At 36.3% G+C, this 23,410-nt stretch overlaps 1 protein-coding gene across 1 annotated transcript; it reads right to left on the reverse strand.

Annotated features, from left to right (window-relative positions):
• Nucleotides 1-4,555: 4,555 nt before the first annotated feature.
• Nucleotides 4,556-23,027, reverse strand: LOC149944419 (glycine receptor subunit alpha-2-like). The gene is made up of 4 exons (XM_090176350.1): nucleotides 22,970-23,027; nucleotides 22,739-22,909; nucleotides 14,521-14,852; nucleotides 4,556-4,825 (listed from the first exon to the last, which is right to left on the reverse strand). The coding sequence occupies exons 1-4, from the start codon at nucleotides 23,025-23,027 to the stop codon at nucleotides 4,556-4,558; spliced, it is 831 nt and encodes a 276-aa protein (XP_090032476.1).
• Nucleotides 23,028-23,410: the final 383 nt, after the last annotated feature.

Here is a 23,410-nt window from a genome sequence, read left to right on the forward strand (position 1 = left end):
CTCTCAACGTGTTCGTTAAAAAAAGTGCCTTAAATACAGCTTAAAGGCCTAGAATAGTAACAAAGTTTTCTCGTGCGCGAATTTCAACCTCTCCGATCCTACTCATGCCAACCTTTTGACGACAGACAGTTTGACTACCTTGAGTGGTAGTATGGTCTCTTACCGAAAAAAATTGGCATGTGTAGGACGCGCACGAGAAAATGTAGTCTGTTCTCGGCCCTTTAGCCATTATTTATAAAACGCTTACTCCTTAATGTAGTAAACGTCAAACCAACCAATTGAACTGTGTGTTTGGAAGAACTACAATATATACTTTAGGTTTTAGTAGAAATCAATTTAAGATTCACTCGTAATAACGTAGTGCAGATCTACTCTCTCGAGGGTGGAGGGTGGAGGGCAAATCTTAGCTTTGGAGGGCATAGGATGGATCTTCGCTCCGGAGGGCGGAGGGGAATTTGATGGAGTGTATTTCTAGACTCTGGAGGAAAGAGGTATGATTGACGGTGTGCGTGTCTTCGCTCCGGGGGGCGGAGGGGTAAAGGATGGAGGGCAGATCATATAGCTACGGAGGGTGGAGGGATGAATGACGGAGTGCGTATCTTCGCTCCGGAGGGCGGAGGGGTGGAGGATGGAGGGCAGATTTAGCTACGGAGGGCGGAGGGGTATATGACGGAGTGTAGCTCTACTCACTGGAGTACTGAGGGTATTAGACGGAGTGTAGATCTACCCTCTGGAGGGCGGAGGGGTAGAGGATGGAGGGCAGATATTAGTTATGGAGGTCGGATGGATGAATGAAGGAGTACGTACGTTCGCTCCGGAGGGCAGAGGGATGGAGGGTGGAGGTCAGCTATTTTGCCCATGTGTGGTCCAGTGTCCCGACGTCAATTATATAGCGGGCCCCTCGGATGACGCTACCGGTCTCCAACCTAATTGGCTGGAGAAGAAAGCCCGCCAAGAAATCTTGCGCACTCACTGTGTTGCAATAGTTAGCGTCCCCGGTAACTTTATCCCGCTCTTAACCCTTCGGGTCAGAGGTCGCCACTTTCGGAGAATTCCAAAGGTGGACGACGCGAGCGAGGATGAGTCATCCCTACCTTCCCCAGCAGCGTTGGCCCAAAACAACGAGATAACTCTCTGAAGTAAAGGGAAAGACTGTTAGGGACAAAGCCTACATTTTCGGATGCAAATGCGGGCTTTACAAAGTTACGTAATACATCATTTGGCTGTTGGGAGCTGGTTCATTTTCTTCTGGTTGTTAAGAAAAGGGAAACAATTAATTCGAATAGAGATCCTGTAAACACATAAAAACAATATTCTTTAGTAGTAATAATAATAATCAGCTATGCTTATACCCAAGGAACTTCACGGGCTTAAGTCAACTAGCGACGTGTAAGATCAATTACCGGTGGCCGGGGTAGAATGCTTAAGAGGGTGGTAGCAAGCCCATAATGCCACGCGAGACCACAGTTCCCTAAACTCACTATTACCGTTAACATCCACAATTTTGGTAATATTTCTTCAAGCTCAACTATCAAATCATCTATGGCCACATGCAGGCATTTTTTTTAAATGGTGGACAAACTACATACCTTTTTTAATGGATTTAAAGCTAAAAGGTGGGGTATTTCCATGTATACCCCCTCACTACAGACTTCGATGCAACCAAGTGTCATCAGCGCAATCGATTTCATTTTATTTCAAGTTTATCTTAAAAATTTGCTAATATAGTCATGGTAAGTCATTAATCATTTGGCAATTACCTAAAGAACCATACAAATGAAACGTCTACACTTTTTGTGAACACGTAGAGTTCTACACCTACGAATCGAATTCCAGGGCTGTGTATTGCGAATGTACTCAATTGCAACTTCATAGAAGTAAATATTCGACTAAATTTGAGGAAAAATAACTATATTATTTTGTGTAATTTAGATTTTTTCTGGAATACCTATTGTTGACTTACTATTATTTAAGAATATTTTCCCTATTAGAATTTCCTCCACTCTAAATTGGCAATTGAGTATAGCGTGTCACGTGGTACTTGTACATCAAACACTTAAAAAAATATATGGTGGATCATAACGGTACAGCCCTTTTTGAGTTGACTTTTAGAAAATAACAAGTGTACCAAGACCGGCCCACCAATGAAATAAAGCAATATAAATCAATGTTTTAGAAAGTCTATGAATTTAGACTTCCTGAAATAAAGAAATGTTATATAAGCATGTTCAGTGGCGTAAATAGCGCCCCCGCATACCCCGCGGCGTGGGGGGTGGGGGCCCGAGAACTAAGGGCCCCCAATCGTTTATATATATAGCATCATTAAGGGCCGAAATATTTATTATTAACATATTACATAGATAAATATTTAAAAGTTATTAAAATCTATAAATAAAATCAAGTGTTTTACATTCCATAAAAAAATAAAGGTAAAATCTTGAACACATTATCTTTCGTAAGAGTTTATCAGAAAATAGATAATTTGTAGTGCTTCGGAGATACATTCTTCAAGTTTCATATTAAGAGCTAACGTCCTTTTAAGATCTTAATAAAATGGATAACTTTATTAAGACCTACATCTTCCTCATATTAATATCAGGTAAGCTTCTCGACGATTTAACCATTTAATTACAATTTGTTCATTTTAATCTCGATTTAATGACTTTTTCATGATTTATTCACCTTTTGGGGGCTGATAATGCCTTGCCTTTATATCAGCTATAGCCGGAATATTCCGAAAGCTTATATTTATAAATTAACAATAAAATAAGTACCAAACTATTACTGATCCTTTACGATCTGGTCAAAATGGTCCAATGGGTGACAAAATGTGTCACTGCTTATGTCCTAAAGTAGATGGATTTATGCATTGCAAAGGTTTCGTTTGAGATAATATAAGAAGTTAGGTAATGGTATAGCGGGACTGAAGAATAAACAACAATGTACTCAGTAACCAAATACGTTCATGGTAATATCAAAAGAAATGAAAGTGCTTATGATGAACATTTCTCTATACACTCGTTATATTCTATCAATGAAGTTCCATGTGCTTGTTTATTCAAATGGGTGATTAAAACTGCACCATCAAATTTGCCCATCTAATAAAAAAATGGCATTTATAATCCAGGGCGACTGAGGGCGTAGCCAGTACGACTGAGGGCGTAGCCAGTACGGTACAGGACCGAAGTGCCCCCTGTCCCCCTCCCACAACCCAAAAACCAACCTTTTTCTATTTGACTAGACAAAACCCTAACTTTTCGTCCTACCCCTCTAAGACGAAGCACTTAATTACATACGTTCCTGAATTCCATAAGTGAAAATTCACAACGTAACTTAAAGGGAATATAACCTCAGGTATTTGGTGTGGAACACCAACGTTTGCAGCTCTGGCCGCTCTTGCCTCTGGCTTTAGAAATGTTTGGCGCCACTGTACAGGGTAATTTGATAAATTGAAGGGGTCTTCCATAAAGATTGCTTTGCCGGTTATATTCCCTTTAAACCAAAAAATAAATAAAAATGCCATAGCACCCACTTAAAGGAAGTAATAACTGGACCATGATTATCCAAATTATAGTTAGATTATTCATATTTGTTTAATGCTGGGAAAATGTTGTCAATTCAAATCATAACGATGTTTATATAAAAAACTACGCTGGGGCCAAACAAAATCAACAAGGGTGGGGCAACCCCCTCTATGCTGAGTGGCCTGACACGGAGTCACAGAGTGGACAAGAGATTGGTTATGCAAGGTTACAAGGTAGTCGTTTTGGTACGGTTCTACCTCTATAGATCACCGTAAAACGAAATAGAGGCTACGCGGCAGTGACGGACTGGGTCTAAAAATGTGGACTGCCAGGGGTCAAAGGGGGCCCACCCATAACCAGAGGCGTAGACAGGGGGAGACACCCTCCGAAAAAGGAACATTCCCCCCTGAAATATTGTTTTATGTTAATAAATTTTTCGCTTTAATTATTTTTACTCAATTGTGTGCGAACTACGCTACTGCCGAAAACTAGAAGGATAAATGCTATAATATTTTTAATTAAATAAAGGAATACCACTGGGCATGCCTCAGGCTGGAATCAAACCAGCGACCTGTGGGTTGCGGTCCCAACGCCTCTTCCTTTTGGACTACTAAGCCCACAATATAGGTGTTCCCTTGTCTCGCGTAAAATATATCCCGATTTTTTATTAAGCCATAGCATTTTATATATCACCTAGTTGTAACAGTTCCTTTCAATTGGAATACTCTTTGAAACGGCAACTCATAGGTCGCTGGTTCGTCGCCATTTATAAAAGAAATGTTTTAGCTATATAATGTTTTTAATAATTACAGATAACATATTAAAGGCAATATACAGTCGATACTAAATGTAAACAGATTGTTATTTTTAGTTTATATTTTAGACAAATGCCGAAATTTTACTTATTAACCGGTTGTTTAAAAGCATGTTTCATGTTCCACTATATTTTGAGTAATCCTTGGAATACACTAGATGACTGTGCGAATCTGTCAATAATTGCTTCTACATCCAATTCATCTAACAATTCCTTTTCAATTAAGCAATAATTTTAATATGTCGAAGTTCGAAGCAAAAGAAGGCAATTCCAACATAACTTCATCTTTATTGATTCGTGGAGAAAGCTTAACACCATCCAAGGCGTCATCTTCTAGGCCCTTCTCTGTAATATTTTTAAAATTTGCTGTGTCCAAGCAAGATAAATCTTTATACAACTTTTTGTGTTGTAAATAACGTGAATCTAGTGACTGGACAATGCGGTCCATTATTAGGTTAAACACATTTACTCTTAAATCAGCGGGACCCTGCCAAATATAAGACGTAACTTAGTACTGTTCAACTACGTAGTTTCTTTCGTCGGGTACTTGGGCTTAGCCAAACTTTTAAAAATGTGTTAAAAATGGTTAAAATTGTTTTGAAAATGAATCCACGCTGAACCGCCAGCGCCTCAGCACCCCAACGATGTCATTGGAACTTTTTTTCATAAATAAAATATTAATTTATTCAGTAAAAATATAATTTAATATTGAAAGTTTTGGAACTTCTATTATATTTTGAAGCTACTATAATGTTGACATATTGTTGAAGGTTTAAGGTGTCCCACTGACCAAATTTATCATGGGGCCCACCTGCCATCGGTTAGGCCCAGTCTATGGCCAGTCCGCCACTGCTACGCGGTACCTTATCTCGACTTACTCGAATTAATTTTTTAGTGTTTTTCGGAATAGTATTTCATATTTCATTTATATTATAAATATTAAAAAAAGAATCAATATAGTTTCAAAGTTATTGATTGTTTTCATTTTGAAAAAACATGCCGTAAAACTGTTATTAAATTTAAATACGCTTAATTTTTTTTTCAAATAACTTATTCTTTGAACTAGCGTATTGACGTGGGATCTTTCGGGCCATCTGACCCTCGGGGGCCCCTAGGCATGTGCCTAATGTGCCTAATTCTTAAGCCGGCACTGGGCTGCGGGAGGGCGAAAACGAAGAGGGACAACCGGAACGGGTTCCAGAGAGAGCGAGGGGGGAGAAAACTGGGGGGCGGTCGTCTACCGCGAATTTCCTTCTCTCATCTCCGTCTCGTTCTGAGTCCCTTTCTCTTCTCCCCCAATCCCCCAAGTGCGACACACACACAGCCAACTTTCCCAGGAGGAAGTTGATTGGGTGATTTTTGCAATTTGCAAACGGCACAGGAGCGATAATAATTGACTTCATCATACCCTCCCAAGTACACTCTTAAAAATAAAGGCATTAAAAAGGTGTTTAAGGGTGTTATAATGGTTTTAAAAGGGGTGTGGAAATGGTGTATAGCCTCTTATGGAAAAATGTGTGCAAAGGGTGTTATGAAGGAGTGAGAGAGGTTTAAACACCGTCATTACACCTATAGGCAAAAGTAAGGGGTTAAAAGAGAATATCGTAAAGATGTTTTATCTTATATTTTTAAAAAAAGGTGTTTAGGGACACCTTTATAAGCGCCCTTGTAAAGGATAACCACTACACCCTATACTACGAATATTGAAACATAAATGGTATTAAAAGCACCTTTAAGGAAGGTTTAGTTACTCTTTTTATACTGTTAAAAACACACTTTGGAAGATAGAAGTGACACCCCTCAATGATTAAATTACACCGTTTATGTTACTATTTAACACCTCAAGATCTGAATTAACACCTCTCGGGATCTGAATTAACACCGATTTGCCAACTCAATCCCACAATTTTCGCAGATTTATGAGCAGCTCGAGCGGTGAGGGAGGGATGGATGCTCTGTAAAGCTTTTGAACTTTCTTATGTAAAGGAGGTGGTAAACCGTGGTATTTATTTTCCAACTTTTAACTTTTATGCGGGGGCTCTTCCCATCTTCCCTATGAAACGCTCTTGCTTTTCGTAATTCTTACTTTGGGATTTTACACAATTGATTTAAACCGATGAGCTAACCACTTCTGAAAATTCTGTACACCGAGTACATAGTACAGCTTTTGGTAGTAAACGGTAGGCGTTATCTTTTTAGTACTAATAAAGGTACAAGTTTGTACACCGATTACGCGTAGTGATCAGACTCTTGATTAAAACCTCTTGGTTCAAAAAATAATGAGAAATGTTCTTATGCAAAAAAATTAAAAAGTTTTGATTTTATTCCTTAAAAAAACTAAATGTTACACTAAAGGGGGTATTGAAACTCTAATGAGGTGTTATAAAGGTTTTTGGAAACGCCTTATTGTTACCCTAAAGGAAGTATTAAAACTCTAAAAGATACACTGTTAAAAATAAAGGTTTATAAAACGACCAAAATTGGACTTTTAATTTATTTCAAACCATTTGGTTACTGAAAACGGTTTAATCAATTATTTTAAACCCATTTTATTCTTTAATGTTTAATACAATACCCTTTGGGGTATTGAAAGGGAACGAGCCCAAAAAATAAACCTTTTCCCGTCCTGGTGGTAAAGGTATAAAAATGTTATGTTCTCACATTTAGTCCTTTTGAATACCCATTTAATTCCCTTAAACGAAGAAAAAAATGATATGGACCAATTTCGAGACTAAAATTTGAATATGACGTTATTTCTTTTTTAATATTTTCTTTAAAATAACTTAATGCGAAGAAATTCCAATCACCAGGAAAATTTAACTAAGGTTAAGTCTTTAAAAATTTGATAACAGATTTAAATATAGGGGAAATTGATTATGGCGTCAAACTAAAATAACCCAAATATCGGCACCACAGAATTCTTGCTACGAGTATATCAAAAACTGAAAGTATTAACTGATACTTTACGTGATCAACTCCCTTCGTTCAACGGCTATTTCCCTCTAGCGAAAACCAATTTAATCTGGCCATGTTAATGGTTAATCTATTGAGTCGTATTGAATTATAATAAAAAAAGTATTAAATAAGGGCCTATAAAGGACTGAAAATAAAGTTAAAAAGGATTAACTTCTTACTGTTTATGAAGTAAAATGGATAAAAGAGTGTAAAATAAGTACTTAAACACTCCACAAAAGGACTGAATTTGGGGAGCAGAAGGTTTAAATATGTTTTATGATAAAGCCCGGAATGGTCTTAAATACTGGAAAACGTTTTAACCACTTTAGAGGTCTAAATTAAGACCTTTATTTTTAACAGTGTACTTTCTAAGAAATGAAGGTGTTAAGAAAGTGTTACACCTCGCTCATACCGTTTTAACAATTCCAAATGGGAGTTACTTTTTAAAGGTGTAAAAATAGTGTTACTTGACACTATACAAATTTATAATAAGATAAGCATAAGCGAAGTAAAATAAAGTTAAACCACTGTTTGTACAAACATAAGTAAAATAAATTATAAGATAAACATTCCAAAAAATTGGCGTTCGTTTCATACCGTTCTAAAACCATTCAAACACAATTCGATGAGTTGAACCCCGATTCAACACCTTAACCAAACAATTAAACCACTTTTAAGCACTCTCCACAGTTTGTGAAACAAAATATATCCAATAACAGGTAATATTAAACCTTCAACAGTGTGTAAACGCACTTTTATTCAGTTATGACACATCTTTCGAGTGTTAAATCACACATTTAAAAGAATTATTACGCCCTTTTTAAGATTTAAATAACACATTTAAATATGTTATTACTCCCTGTTTTAAACTTAAATTCCAGTTTTAAGAGTTAAATAGCACCGCTAAAGGTGTTAAAAGGCCCTTTTGTTAGATTTAAATAACACCTTTCAAAGTTTTATTACGCCCTATTGTTAGAGTAAAATAACACCTTTAAAAGTGTTAATACAACCATTTGTAGAGTTAAATCACACATTTAATACTACACGTTTAAGCACATCGTTAACTAGGGAGTTTTCATATTTCTTTATTAACTAAAACATTGTGTAATTGTTTACCATTTTACATGGTTAGGTGTAGTTAATCATACGAAGGGTGTTCCTAGAAAGATAACGTTTCTGTCAAAAATGAATTAAATGACAATCAAAAATCGAATAACTGCACATATAACTATTTAGTTTTATATTGTGCATATTCATTAATGTTTAATTGCTTGTTTAAAATATGTATTTTATTTAAATATATATATATTGTACCTATTTGTGAATATTTATCTTTTTTAAATGTTATTGTAATTTCTATTTATCTTTTTAAATGTTATTGGAATTTCAATTTATCTTATTGTTTAATTTGCTAATTGGTTTAAACAAGAAGTGGTTAAATTTCTATCAAATGTCAATTAAAGAAGAAATAATAATCAATAAAAACCATATTTTGGATTGATAGAGACACCTATTATCACGTTAAGTCGAAAGTTTCACAACCCAATATTTCACCATTGCGCAAAGCGAATCAACATCCGTGAGTGCTATATAACAGAGGTGGTCCGAGACGCTCAGCCGGTTTGTTGTTGTGTTACAGCATTTTTTCAAATTGTCTCGATCACTTGACCGTTGCCCCCGATTTGCTGTAAACTTTAACACTTTCTTCATTGAAAAAACACGTCTTCGAAAGAGTTTAATTGAAGCCAACGAAAAGAATATATTAATTAAAAAACATAATTTATTTGCATTCAACTAGAAGAGTTTTTGTATTTTCACTGTTTCTATTAGTAAAATAGTATTTATTAGAAACACAATTCCTTTAAGGGTGTTTTTTAACAAATACAAGGTGTTATTGAACACTTTAATATGGTATAATAAAACCATTACAATTGTTAGTGAGCTAGTATGTGCAATTTACCTTTTAAAAGGCGATTTAAACAGCTTTATAGGTTACTTGGTTTTCTTAAAGGTATGATTTTACTCTTCAAATGGGCATATTTATACATCTAAAGGTGTGATAAAAGTCTTACCAGGTGCAATGAAACTGTTTTAAAGTGTGCATTTACACCCTTGAAAGTGTGATTTTACTCTTTAAAAGAACCTAATTACACCTCTAGAGGTGTGATTCAATTCTTATCAGGTGCATTTTTTATCTTTCAAAATGCTCATCAAACCTTTTAAAGTGTGATTGTAAACTTTAATATGGCGTATTTAAACCTCTAAAGGTGCGATGTAACTCTTACCAGGTGCAATTTACAACTTTCAAAGTGTAAATTCATTATTTAAAAGTGAAATATATACCTCTTTAAAAGGGTTTCGAATTCCTAAACGGGTTTGATTTTACTCTGTGATAGGCGTATTACCACCTTTAAAAGTGTGATTTAAAGCTTAAAAGTGCAAAACGACTCTTTAAAGGTGTATTTTCTGCCGCCAAAAGGTATAATTGTATAATATTAAAGGTGTATAGTTTAAAGGGTGTTATTGCATACGTTTAAAGGTGTAGTTACTGTGGCAATCAGGTGTATTTTCTTTTCAGAAGGTGTACTTTGTATCCCGAAAGGGTGTACATTATGTATCTGGAAGGTGTCATATTTGTGGCGAAGAAAAAGGCACCCGTTTTTTAAGAGTGTATATTGACTTTGAATTCGTTTCATAGTTTTCTTTACAACAAGGTGACCTGCTGAAGGAATATAATGTTAGGCTTAGTTTCTCTTTTATATATAACAGTCGCAAGCCAGATTTCCGCACGGTACTGATGAGTTCCAAATAGAACGAAACCGGTCTACCGTTGGAATTTCTGGCTATTTTATTTAGTTTTTATGTAGTTTATTACTCGAAGATCTATTTGATCCGAGATTCGCGTTTTTTAGTTTGCTCGAAGACCTATTGGTACGAGTTATTAGTAAGTTTTTTAATTTATTCAAATTGGTTTAGGATTTAGCGCATTGATAATAGAATGTGCAATGACTGTAAACTTGAAAAATGATTCTTTCTTTGGTTTCTTGGTATCATAAACCAGTCGGTTTTGCAACTTTCCTTTTTTTAAATGAAATTCTATCGATAAAAATAATTGCCATTTATATGGCAAGATAGCCAAAATGAAAAGGGGATTTGGCAAAAGATAGTTATAAATCATGTTATATCAAATTGGAACGTGCAGACTTTATTCGAAGTCACATTATTAAGATTAAGACTTGTCCACTTTGAACGAAAACGTTGAGGCTCCTACCGAGTTTTTTCAGGTAACCTAACACCTTTTCCAGGAATGGACAGCAAAAAAGGCCAGAAAGATTTCTTCCATGTTGAAATTTTGACGACCTTGTCCACGAAATCTGGGATTGCCGTTTCCGTAGTTGTCGTAGTCTCGAACAGCTCCGAGAACGGTGTTGTGGCTTGGTCTTCTGTCAGAATAAGTCAAATGTTTAGTATTCGCTATCCTATCAGCGTTACGATTCGTAACATAACTCGACATTAAAAGAGCGCTGCTTAAGAGTATGAAGTGGCCTAGTCTCAGAGATGTTGATTAGACTCAATAAATGTTAGAAAGTGGTTTAAAACTGAAAGATTTCGCTTTTAATAGTACTTGACAATCGACTTCTGCGCAAAAGCAACTGAAAATGTTTTATTAGCAGGACTCATTTGTATAAATCACCTGCAAAAACCTATTTTAAGAAAATTTTAAATTTGTGTACAAAACTGGCTATTGCCCTTATTGAAAACTTGTTTGTTCATCACCTCGTATCTTCGTGAAAAATAGGTCTTTTTCAGTTGAATTATTTTCTTTGGACATTATCGACAGTTATATACAACTTTTTCTTTGAAATTTTTTGTCGGTTCCAATTTTTCTGAAAAGTTTAATTTTAAGCGTTCCCATACTAGACATATTACACAGAAATTTCTTAACTGTTACTATTGTAGGTTTTGAGAAAAATTCCCAGTCAGAAAAGAAATACACACAGTATAGCCATTGAAAATAACATTCAATCATGGTTTTGAAAACGCAAGCACAAATACATCTGATCATAAGCAACCTCCATATTTTTGTTTTACTTAAGTAAGGAAAGGTAGGAATTTGCGTATAAAACTATGGAATCAACCAGCTAATCGACGAACTATAAAAGCCAACGAAGGAAAGTTCTTGAACAGGGGACTCTACCCCTCGAAGCGCATTAGCAATAACAACCCAAATCTCCCCTTGCTCTTTTTATTATCTTTACGAAATACTTATGTTGATGGGATAAGTCACCCCTTGAACTTCCTAAAAAATATTTGAAATAATAGGTCGTAAAATATTTTATCCTAAACTTTCGCGGGGGACACGAGAGTTCGTCATTTTTGGTGTATTTCAAACAAAATAATCGGAAGCTGGCTACGCCACTATTTTTTAGCTAGGAAACATATGACTAAGCGCTGTTTCTCTAAAACCGAAAAATGCATGTGGTGAGATATTACACTTTGGTTAAAGAAGCTTATTATTTCTTTAAGAAAATTGTTAAATATAAAGTTTTTTATTGTGTACGAAATACAATACTGTGGAGGTGCTAATATACACATCAATGTTTTATTTAAAATTTTCGAAAATGACAATACAAAATGACAATAAATACTTTCGAGCAAAGACAGATAAATAAAACTTTAGCTAAGGTAAAACATACAGTTAATAAATTTGGCTCAAATACCAAATGTCAAGTGACTGTTTTTTTAAATTAAGCATTCTTGAGATGAGTGCGTACAGATACGGTAAGCAGTGCCACTACATTTATCAAGATTTAAAGTGTATAGCGGTTAAAACTAATCGCAATTTATTTGACGCCAGAACAATTTAGCTATTTCTAGACACGAAGTAGAAATAGAGGCAGTATATGTTTGTAAAGAGCAACATAGAAATGGGAAAAATAAATTTCGAAACTCTGTCGACTGGATTTGAGGTGCAAACTTCAATTTTCATCCCAAGCTTTGGAAAATTCCTTTTTGCCAATATTTTTAAATAGGTCTTCCGAAAAATCCGAGACAAAGTCTTGGATAATAATTTCAATTTTCGCTTTTCTTCGCTCTGAGTTTGTCTAGGCACGCCCGTCCAGGATATTTTTCCTTTGCCATTTGAAAGTAGAGTATCTCGAACCTTATCAGAAATAAAAAAATTAACACTTAAATACTCGCGAAAAATGCATTTTAAAATTTATCCCAAAATTTAAAACAATGAAAGCTTTTCAACTAATGTTATAAAGAGTCCGCAATTTTTGGGCTATCAGGGCCATAAGGTTAACTAAGCTGGAACCTATTTGCCCACCGAGAACAGGCACCCATGTACCGCAAGGGGGAGGGAATATTCTCGGGGCAAATAAGAAGCTTGAATCTTAGGCGCCCTTCCATAGCTTATTACGGGGTAGTAACATTAAACTCACTGTCAAGAATAATAATCGAACTGTACTGCATTCATATTAAGACACCCGCGTTGATTTAACAAGGAGACTACCCTAGGTGTAACACACCGATTTTGTTCAAACTCGGGGCTTAAGTAGGCCTTAATGAACCATGAAAATTCCCAAAAGGAAAAGTTTCAACGGCCATAGTTTCGCCATGACAACCGAAAACATTTTTGACAACACAAAATGGAAAATTCCTTACCAAAAAAACCATGGGATTTATCACATTTAAGATTTTATTTATCAATGAAATCCATTTTTTTAATTTTCTATCAAATCATTTGCATTTTGACCTATTTTCACCAAATTGAAAAAATTGATAAAAATTTGATCAATTTTATTTTTTTTTCATTTTTTTCCAAGTTTTTGCATTAAGGAATTATCCATTTTAAGTTGTCAAAATTTTTTTGGTTGCCATGGCAAAACTAATGCCCATTGAAATTTTTCCTTTCAGGAATTTTCATTATTCATTAAGGCCTACTTATGCCCCGAGTTTGAACAAAATCGGTGTGTTACACCTCGAGTAGTCTCATTGAAAGTAGAAATACAGCCACGTGGTTTCGTTACTACTATCGAACTGAATGGGAATACTAGAATTACTTAACGAGAGTTGTTCGGCAGTAACTTAGAAGGTACAAATCAGAATTCCATATGCCGAAATTGTAACATTTGTCAAAATGCAAGTTTTAAGTGGCACCGCCCTGTTACATAAGTCAAAAATAAAAATTTGTTTGAGTAACCCAAACACGGCTTGAAACTCATTTGAAATTTTAACACCGGAAATACACGTTTTTTTAAAGAACCATTCAGAGAAAATAGGTTCTTTGATAGCCAGAAGCATGCGAGGTGTGTTTAACCCGTTCTAATTAGGTAATTATTTTTAGAACTGATTTTTTACGAAAACTACTTAGGTAGAAATTTCGAATTTTTATGGTTAAGTAAATACACCAGAGGACGAATTTTTAACGTTTTCTGAAAACATTTTCATACTTTTAGAGAAATAATTTTTCACCACTAAGCTCTAGATCAATTTGGTCAATTGAGAATTTGTAGAGCATCGACTAAAACCTACGAATACCTTTTGTTCATTGAAAAACGTGACTTGAAAAATGCAAGCCAAAATGAACTTGTTTGATCCAGGAAAGTGATAGTCGCGCATTTTATTACGAAAGCATAGCTTACTCATCTAAAATTTCAATCATTAGTTTTAATGCGAACGTTATTTAGCCTTTAAAATCTTGGAAAAGGATTTTGAAATATGTAATGAGAAATATAAAAATACTTGGAAACAAGACAGAGGATAAATGTCTACTTTATCATTTTAAATTAATATCACTAGTTTTTCTCCATATTAATTTTCTGGTTTTCCTTTTCAAATGTATAGTCAATTACATTTTCCCCTGTCATATCGCGCAATAAATGTATTCAGATTGAGTGAGCATCTCAACCGTTAACTTGGTTGCTCTCTACTATTCCAGCTGCTATGTCTTTAAATGTAGGAATCCTTAACAATTCACTATTTTCCCGAGCGAGTATGTGAAAATAGTTTGAGAAACGATAAAATATAATCCCTCGGACTAGCTACCACGAGTTTTCTCTTAATAGGTTAGTGTAAAGAGATTCGAACTAATTCGCATATGTGCCATAAAGTTTAATTTTATTCATTGCGTAACCACCGTATTAGATAGAAATAACGATTACCAACTTTGAAGTGTGGTTTGAATGTATTACTTGGTAAAATACCCATTGTGACACTTACCTTAGAGTCAGGATATTTTCGTGAATAGATATTTGCCATTACAAACTCTAATAAAGAGAGAAACACCAGGATTTGACAGCCAAGCAGCCAGATGTCGAGTCCAGTCATGTAGTTGACCCTGGGCAGGTTGCTTCTCGAAGGGTCCATTTGAGTAGCGAGAGTCAGAAGAGCCGTGACGCCTAGTGTCACGCGACCGGGAACTGCGCTGACCTCCAACCAGAAAGACACGAACGAGAGACACACCACCAGGAAACTCGGAATGTAGGTATTTATCATCGATGACGTCAAGAATCGAGAAAATCGAAATTCCACCGACAATATCCTCGTCGGCCCTATCAGTATAGTATTTCTTAAACTAAATTTAAAACCATATTAATTACAAATAACATATATCAATAATTTATAACTTAAGAAGAATGACTTGGTTGAGACGATCCACGGGACCCATGGTCTGATTTCCCCCCGGAAAGAGGGGGAAGAAAAACGTCATCGGCGCGGCGGGTGCAACCAATGAAATAGCGATCTAATTTGATTTGATTTTAGTGGGGGCGGAGCTTATTCTTCGAACAGCCGGGCAATTTGTATATCGTCAATTCTACGGCATGTTCTTTGGGTCCTAATTAGTTACAAATGTCTAATGAGCAGTTGAAAATGGATCCTTAAGTGCTTTGTTTCAGAGATATGGTATCCCAAGAAGCTACCCGAAAAACCCGTTACACAGCCTAAACATTCTTCCTTGAACCAAATTGTTCATATAAAAACGTAATTTGTTTTTATGGGTGAAGCGAAAACCTTAATATCAAGTCACAAAAGTTCAATAAGGGGTTTTTAGAAGTAAGATAGGTTTGATATTGAATACAAGCTTTTGTCAGATATTCGTCAAAAATGTTTTAATTATTTCAATTAAAGATACAAGTTAATTTCTTTGTTTACACTTTTACAAGAATTGATCAAAATGATTCCTAGGAACCTTAAAGGAAACGTTGTATCCAGATCAGCTCTAACTTCACGACTAAAATGATCTGGAGCTCCATCGTGCAAAAACCACATGCGCAGTCTTGTTTCTCACGGCACGTATTCGAGTAACTCAGGTAAATTAACTTGCAGAAAACCAAGGTATGCCTCATCATTTAGCCTGGATGATTGAAAAGAAAGTCCATCTAATTGATTGCCGTGAATGCCAAACCAGACGTTAAGGCTAAACTGATGTTGGTGAGAGCTAATATTTGTTGCGTGAGGATTGCTTTGGCTCAACTGTTGATGTTTATGCTACTTGAGTAGTTCTTCACAGAAAAATTGGAATCATCAGATGTTAGGATATGACTGAGCAACTGTAGGTGAACGTCTTCTCTGTTCACAAATCACTGACAAAAGATAATTTGCCGACGTAAGTGAGCTTCGTTTAAAACTCGAACTTTTTGAAGGTGGTTTGGGTGGAATAGGTGCCCGAGAATAATTCGCGGGACCATTAAGTGATTTACACCCAATTGCCGCCCAACTTGCCTGATACCAGTGTTGCCAATGTTTTAAAGTCAAAATTCCAATTACGAATTCCCACACCCCTATTTTAGCCCCACCCCCAACGAAAACTCACTGGAAAACATTCCATAATTTTTGAAAAATTAACTTTTTAAAATAAAATTTTATTAAATTTACAAATTTAATCAATTTGGTTGTTTGGCCTATACAGTGTTTGACTTATAAATTGTTTGATTGTGTAATTCAAAGTGCCTATTTTCGGCTCAAAATTAAAACATCTCACATCATTTGCTTCAAAGTGTGATCTAATTACACAATATGAATTTAACATTCACTATCCTATTTTTCTCTTTTTGGTTTTTATGTCGGTTACTTTCGAGAATATTCTTTCAGCCTCAGCATTTGAAATCGGCATGGATATGACAAGTTTAGCTAGTTCACTAATGTTTTTAAATTTAATCTTTTAATTTTGAAATGTTATCCCAAAAGATTTCAATGTTATTGTTTAGAATTTCAAATTTTTCAATGGCACTTAAAGCAAACGGTAATTTTCGCCATTCTATTGCAATTTGGTTAACATCAAACTTACCAATATGAGTAGCAAGGTTTATTAGACCGGAATGCTGATTTCAGATCTACTATTTGTCACTAAGGGGGAGCCTGCTCTGCTTTTCATTAAATGCTTTCATATAAAATTCAAAAATTTTCATTTTTATTACATCTTGTTGTTTTTTTAGTTTCCAGTGGAAGTGAAGACAAAAATGCTTCGCATTCTGGCCCAAGATATGCTTTATCCAAACTTAATTGATTGTAAGGGTTTTTGCATTTAATTTTTAACAATTCGCCACGTGTTGTTTCAAAAAGGTTTGACCTATCTCTCTTACCAATTGTTCTGAGTTTCCTACTAGGCAATGAATTAAGATTTTCCTCGATTTCAATAAAGCATTGAAGGAATTAAAATAATTCAAAACATATTATAAAAAATAAAAGTATGCTTTGGTATATTTAATCCTCAATTCTGTGAGAATAGTTTCGGCCTTTTTTTAGCTTGTCCTCATAAACTGCAAGCTGAAAATAATTTTCCAAGGCAGTCCAGTTGAAAAAAATTCTTACTACACATGGGTGTAGAGGCTTGCGCCGTCGCTAAACGACGCCGCCGCCGATAATTTTGAACACGCCGTTCGCGCCGCCGCCGATTGTTCGAAAATCGGCGCACGCCGCCGCCGCCGCCGACACAAAGAACGGCGCGCCGCCGTTCCCTTTTTTCCTTATACACTTTTTTTTTGGTATATTAAGCTAGGTTTTCATTTACGCGAAAATAACTACATTTGAACACGGCGTCGAACGTCAAATTTTGGTTTTCGGTCGACGCAGAGTAAAAGCATTTTCACTTGGCGTCAATAGATTCCAGCATTGCTATCTTTACTATAGAGAGAGTCACTAGTATAACCAAGGCTTATCCTCATTTTAATTATCTTTAAATTTAAATGTTGCTTGGTTTATCGATATGTTTTCTAAAATTTCATTATAATTATCAGTGGCGGACTGGGTCTAATATTTTTTGGTTGCTAGGAGACTAAGGGTCCCTGCTTTAACAACTATAACGCTACCATGTTTACGGAGGCCCACTTCATGAACAGTCCATGGAACCCACGCCATCGGGCAGGTTACCTCTATATATGGCCAATCCGAGACTGATAATATTTTTTTACTTTAAATTCAATAAATGAAGCATTTGATATACTGCATTTTAGACGTCCAATACGTTTATAAAATCACATCATAATGCCTTAAATTATATTTAAATGGAAAATAACATATCAAAATAGCAATATGTATGTTCACCGTGCGATGATAACCTTCGGCAGCAAAAATGATATTATTCGTAACTCGGATTTATTTCTGATTGGAAGGCTCAGAGCGTCACTGGCGTAGCCAGAAATTCGTCAAAGGGGGTCCAAGAATGTTAATATTAAGAGGGGTGTCGAGAAGGGGATGTCAATTTAGTATAGTCAAGGTAGGCCCAGGTGGTTGACATTGAACCCTCCTTGTCTAAGCCACTGCAGAGCGTTATCGTGGAGCACGACCAAAAAAATAAAAAGCCAATATCGAGCATCCAACCGAATTTCGACCCGGCATAACTGCGAATAATTTTGGTTGTCGTTTGACGTCAGGCGAGTGGCCTACCTCGGAAGGACCATGGACTAATTAATGTACTTCGCACATTATCACATTAAAACAAACGTTTTACAAATTGTTTTTTCCAGCTGCTGAGCTACATTTGTATTTTCCCTCCCCTCACCCCTTTTCCTTCTTCCCCGGTTATCATTAGTTAGTTAGTTCCTAACTCCGCCGCCAGAGCACACATTTAACAATCGCCCGAAGCAAATATTACTATAATTAGTCCATGGAAGGACTAGTACCAGTTGGTATTTGCCCTTGCCCTTCTGGTCGCGTGTTTTTTAAACTGTCGCTACAAGAAATAGCTCTAAAATTTATACAAACGCCGGCGTACGCCGCCGCCGCTGGTCATTTTGACCACGCCGAAGACGCCGCCACCGTAGGCCTAAACGCCGGCGTAAGCCGCCGCCGCCGATATTTTTGAGTCAAACGCCGCCGCCGACCCATATCAGATCGGCGCAGGCCTCTACATGGGTGCCTCACAAGCCATCTCGATGAGGCCAGTTTAAGAATATTTTGGCTCTCTTGGCTAAAGTAATCTTGTAACTCTTTTAGAATTGCGCATCTCTTCCCACTTCCAGATACATGAAACGAAACACCTCTTATTAATTCTGCACATAATCTGGGCAGTTCTGCGCTTGCTTTGCTTGCCACGAGAGCAGAAGAATGGCAGATTCATTTAATTAGAACAATACCCAGCACATTTTCTTTCAGACGGATGAAAAACGAATTGTGCTTTCCTACCATTGTGGAGCAGCCATCGCACGCCGCTGCTTTAACATTTGTCATTTGAATTTCATATTTAATTAGACGACGTTCAAATGCTTCAAAAACTTTTCAGCTGAACAATCTTTAGCATCTCATTTAATAAGTTCTAAAAGTTCTGTTGTCACAACACCTGTACTGTTATCCACGTATCTCTCTAGGAAGCAAAAGTTTTTTACATCGGCAATATCAGTGCTTTCGTCAGCAAGCATGGAAAACTTTGTCATTTGTAAATGTTTTACTGTTTTTTCATTAATTTCTTATGCAAGAACATTTTTCTTTATTGCTGTACATTTGGTCCTTCCTACAGTGGCGGATTACCGCACAGGTGCATAAGGCGCGTGTCTGGGGCCACGCTTTTGATAAAGTTCATCTTCGTTCGTTCGAATTTTTAGCTTAGCCTTAGTCAGTCAAAAAACCTAAGATGGGGCGGCGAAGAGAAAGATAGAGGGGAACCAAGAGTCTCGGGGAAAGACTGCCTTTCGTTACTATAGCAGCTGCACAGAGAAGAGGATAAATATTTATATTTTAGACGGGGGCAATTGGCTCTTAAGCGCATCCCCATTGCGGAGAGGTAAGAGCAGCGTGGGAAATAAGGCGTGGCCTATGAGCAGTTTTAAAATTTCCTGGACCAGTTGTTTAATTAAATCGGAGAGGGGTTAGGGGTCCACTGGACCAATTAATTAAGTTAAGGTGTTTTAATTTTTATATAGTGATTCTGTTTGAATATTTTGCAGTTGTTGGTCCAAATGTTATTATTTATTAGTCTATAGTTCAATAGAATCCTTTAGTTTCTGGAATGACCGATGATGGCGCCTTAATCGGCACGACGGCACACCAGGGCTAAATAGCAAAATACTGTCAGATATACTGAAGAATCGTTTGCCTTTTAAAAATATGATGCAGGGCTTTACTGTGATTTTTTTAACTAAGAATGTGATATTTTTTTAATAAAAAACGATTTTCTGCATTATTCATTTTAGTGAACCATCCCATTCTTATTAGGATCAATAGGGGGCCAGACCCCGGGGCCTCCAGATCAGGGTGCGCCTGGGGCCCCACAAAATCAAGATCCGCCACTGCATTCCTAGGCTAATATTTTCAACAGTTTTGGAGTCTTTAAAGCATGTTAAAGACCAGGAATTAGATGGTCTACAGTATTTAATAAGAAATTGTGTTCGGTAAAGAACGCGGTTAGTTTTAATTGAGCACTTTCACAGCATAATCTTCTTCTGACGTCTTTATATTCTTCAAAATGCTACGATTACTTGCCAAAGTTTTAACATTAAGCAGATGTTTTGAACACTTTGCATATTTTTCTCTTTCACTTTTCCCGCATTTAATCTTAACATCACATGCGATACATATGATCTTGGTTGGCTCTAACTTCACGGCACGTAACCAACCCTTGAATTCTTCAATTTCCATCCAAGCATCTTGGAATAGCTTCTTTAGATTTAGAAGAAGCTTCGCCTAAGACACCTAAATGTTTTCTCAGTGGTGTACAATAATCGTATTCTTCGTCAGTAAATTCCATGCCTCCCAAGAATATGGAACCCAGGAATTAAAAGAAAGACGGGTACGGTTTCGGCACGCGGGTTGAGTATACTATAGAAGTTCCGTGAAGTTCCGTCAAAGAACATCAAAAAACCGGTATGGACCGGAAATAAGAAAGTCAACAAAGCTTGCCTTTAGAGACTAAAGACATGAATTTGTACTAGATGTAGCTACGATTTCCATTACTTGTCCCATATTGATACTTGGTTTTTGTTTCGAAAAAGCAGAAGACTGTTTTCAGGCTTTCACTTTCGCAGCGCTTTTTCGGTAGTTTTAGGAGGCGCCACCAAGACTCAAGAAAATACACTGCTCTTGATAATTTTTAGCTTTCTATTGATAGCCAAATTTAAAAAAAAACTTAGAATAAATACCCGCCGACATCCCGCAAAATCAAGGTTTTTGAGAAAAAAATACCTTTTCTCCAGAGAACCAAAATGGATCCCCAAAATTACAACAATATGGAAAATTTCTCACGATATGGCAACACTGCCTGATTCTTGTACAGGGATCGTCTTTAAAAATGGTATTGTGTATATAAGTTGAGAAAATTACAGGAAAGGCTATGTGGTAACTGAATTGTAAATACCTGTGCCTCTACTTCTTCTGAACCATATCATAGCTTTTTCCCGAGCGTTTTAACCTGGTTGTACTGGTCCGTTCTCTCTTTGGCATCTATTTACAGCCTCGAAAGTGCGTTAGTAGAAAAACGTGCCATATTAATCACAATTTTGATTACAGCATTATGAATTTTTCGAAACTGCACGCTTTTTTAATCCAAGGAGCTGCAGACAATTTCCTAACGAAACGCGTTTTAACATAATTAATCCGGTCTGTGGCTACTCCGACTACTAGATTTTCTACTCAACGTGATAATTTTGGCGATCATTTAACTGAATATTGTTTTCTACAACCCACGCTACGTTTTCTTCAAGACAATTTACCGGAGTTACTCGAATACGTGCCGTTAGAAACCAGACGGCGCATGCGGTTTTTGCTCCAGCTCATTTTAGTCATAAAGTTAGAGATCATCTGGAGGCAACAAATCCTTTGAGGTGGATATGTAGACGGGGAGCAGTATAGTTGTCGGATCGATCTCCTGATACTAACTCGAGAAATTTTTCCTCCTGGGGCTATCTGAAGGATTTAGTTTTCAAGACAGAAGCCAGGGGTAAGTCACTCTTGAAATCAGGTATACAAATTTCCAATAAAATGTGAAATCAACAGTGAAATCACTTGAAAGTTTGAGAACCTAGGGAAATCAACAGTGAAATTACTTGAAATCTTGAGACTCCAGTTAAATCGCGTGAAATCACCCGGGATTCAGGTGAATCGCTTTGAAATCACGAGAATCGCCATTAAGAAGTACTCAATTTTGAGGACTAGTGGCAACGCATGTTGTGAGGCTATTCGTAAGACTCCTGAAATTTTTGAACGAGTACGTGCATTATTTCTACGTCGGGCTCACGCTTCTATAAGAGGCAGAGGTGATCATGTTTAACAATTTTTGTGCAATTGTGAATTAAGAAATCTTTTTGCGTCTTTAATTTTAATAATCAAAAACATTTGTGACAAATATCAATAATAAATTTAATTTCCACTTTATTTGAACAGAATCAATATTGGGATATCTTGTATTCACTGTCAGACTTATTTTAGTTCCAGAAAGTTATTAATCAACTTTTGTCACCTTACCAATAAAAACAACTGATGATTTGGTTCAAGGATGAAAATCGTTCGTCATTTTCAACGATTTGTACCACACTTTGACTAATTAGGACCCAAAGAACACGCCATAAAACTTACGGCGTACTAATGTTTCACACGGCTCCATGTTAAAGATGGTATATTCAAAATTAGGGATGCCAAATTCAGGACGTTTACTAAATGGTGCTCTCGACTTGGAAAATGGTGACCTTTTGAATTCGGATCTTGGTCATACCTGTTCTAAACCAGTAAACCGTCTACCAAAACGCCCAACATCTTCTGTTTAACGTAAGCAGCGCCAGTTACGCCAGGCATTTGATAAATCTGTAGACCGAGATGGGAAATGAGGTGCATCGTTTCTGGGACCCAATAATCATGAGTTTTAGATTACAATTTTTAGCTTAACGCATCATGCCTTGAATATAAATATTCAGGCATTCATGCAAAATAATCGAGTTCTGAAAAATATAACTAAGGAACACCCTAATTCAAAAAAATATTGTAAGCAAAATTTCAAAAATTAAGCCTTTACCAGTGTGCAGTGTGGTATTCAGATAGAACGTCTTTGGAGGTTCAACTAAAAATCGAGTCGTGGTCAAATTTTGCATAGAATACACGTTTTGGTTGTTAGCAAGCTCTTCCAATACTACTTGAGAGAATTCCTCGAACCAAACTAAATGAGCTTCATCGTTTCTGGTATTGGCTATAAGAAAGGCGTGAGAATGGTTTAGAAAATTGCCTTAACAAATACTAGTCTACTTACCAAAGGTGACTTCCAGAGTACATATTTGTGTATCCAACGGAAAATAATGAAATGCCATTTTGCAGCTTACAACTAAGCTGTAGCTGTTAATATTAAAGCAAAATAAAAGTTAGAAGCAAGAAAATTTTGGTAAGTTTAATTTATGGTCAGTTGTTTTCCAGTTTTTTTGTGCTTTTTCATTAGTTAACTTTCTTGAAGAAAAATAAAGGAATCACCAAAAAGCCAGTTTCAAGAATTATTATGGAGTTGGCTTTAAATATAACTATGAGGATGTTATTTTCCACACCAAAGAGGCAAATCCTAAATTTAAGTCAACCGTCAGTGATGTATGATGTCAGAATACTATCATCACCTTCTTTTTCTCCCAACTTTTCATGAACGCATTGAACATTCCTGTTTTATCGGGAAAATCTCAGCATACCCACTTACCTTTTAAATTCC

This window comes from Leiobunum rupestre, chromosome 5, assembly GCF_980474605.1.
Source record: "Leiobunum rupestre chromosome 5, qqLeiRupe1.1.hap1, whole genome shotgun sequence".
Lineage (NCBI taxonomy): Eukaryota > Metazoa > Arthropoda > Arachnida > Opiliones > Sclerosomatidae > Leiobunum > Leiobunum rupestre.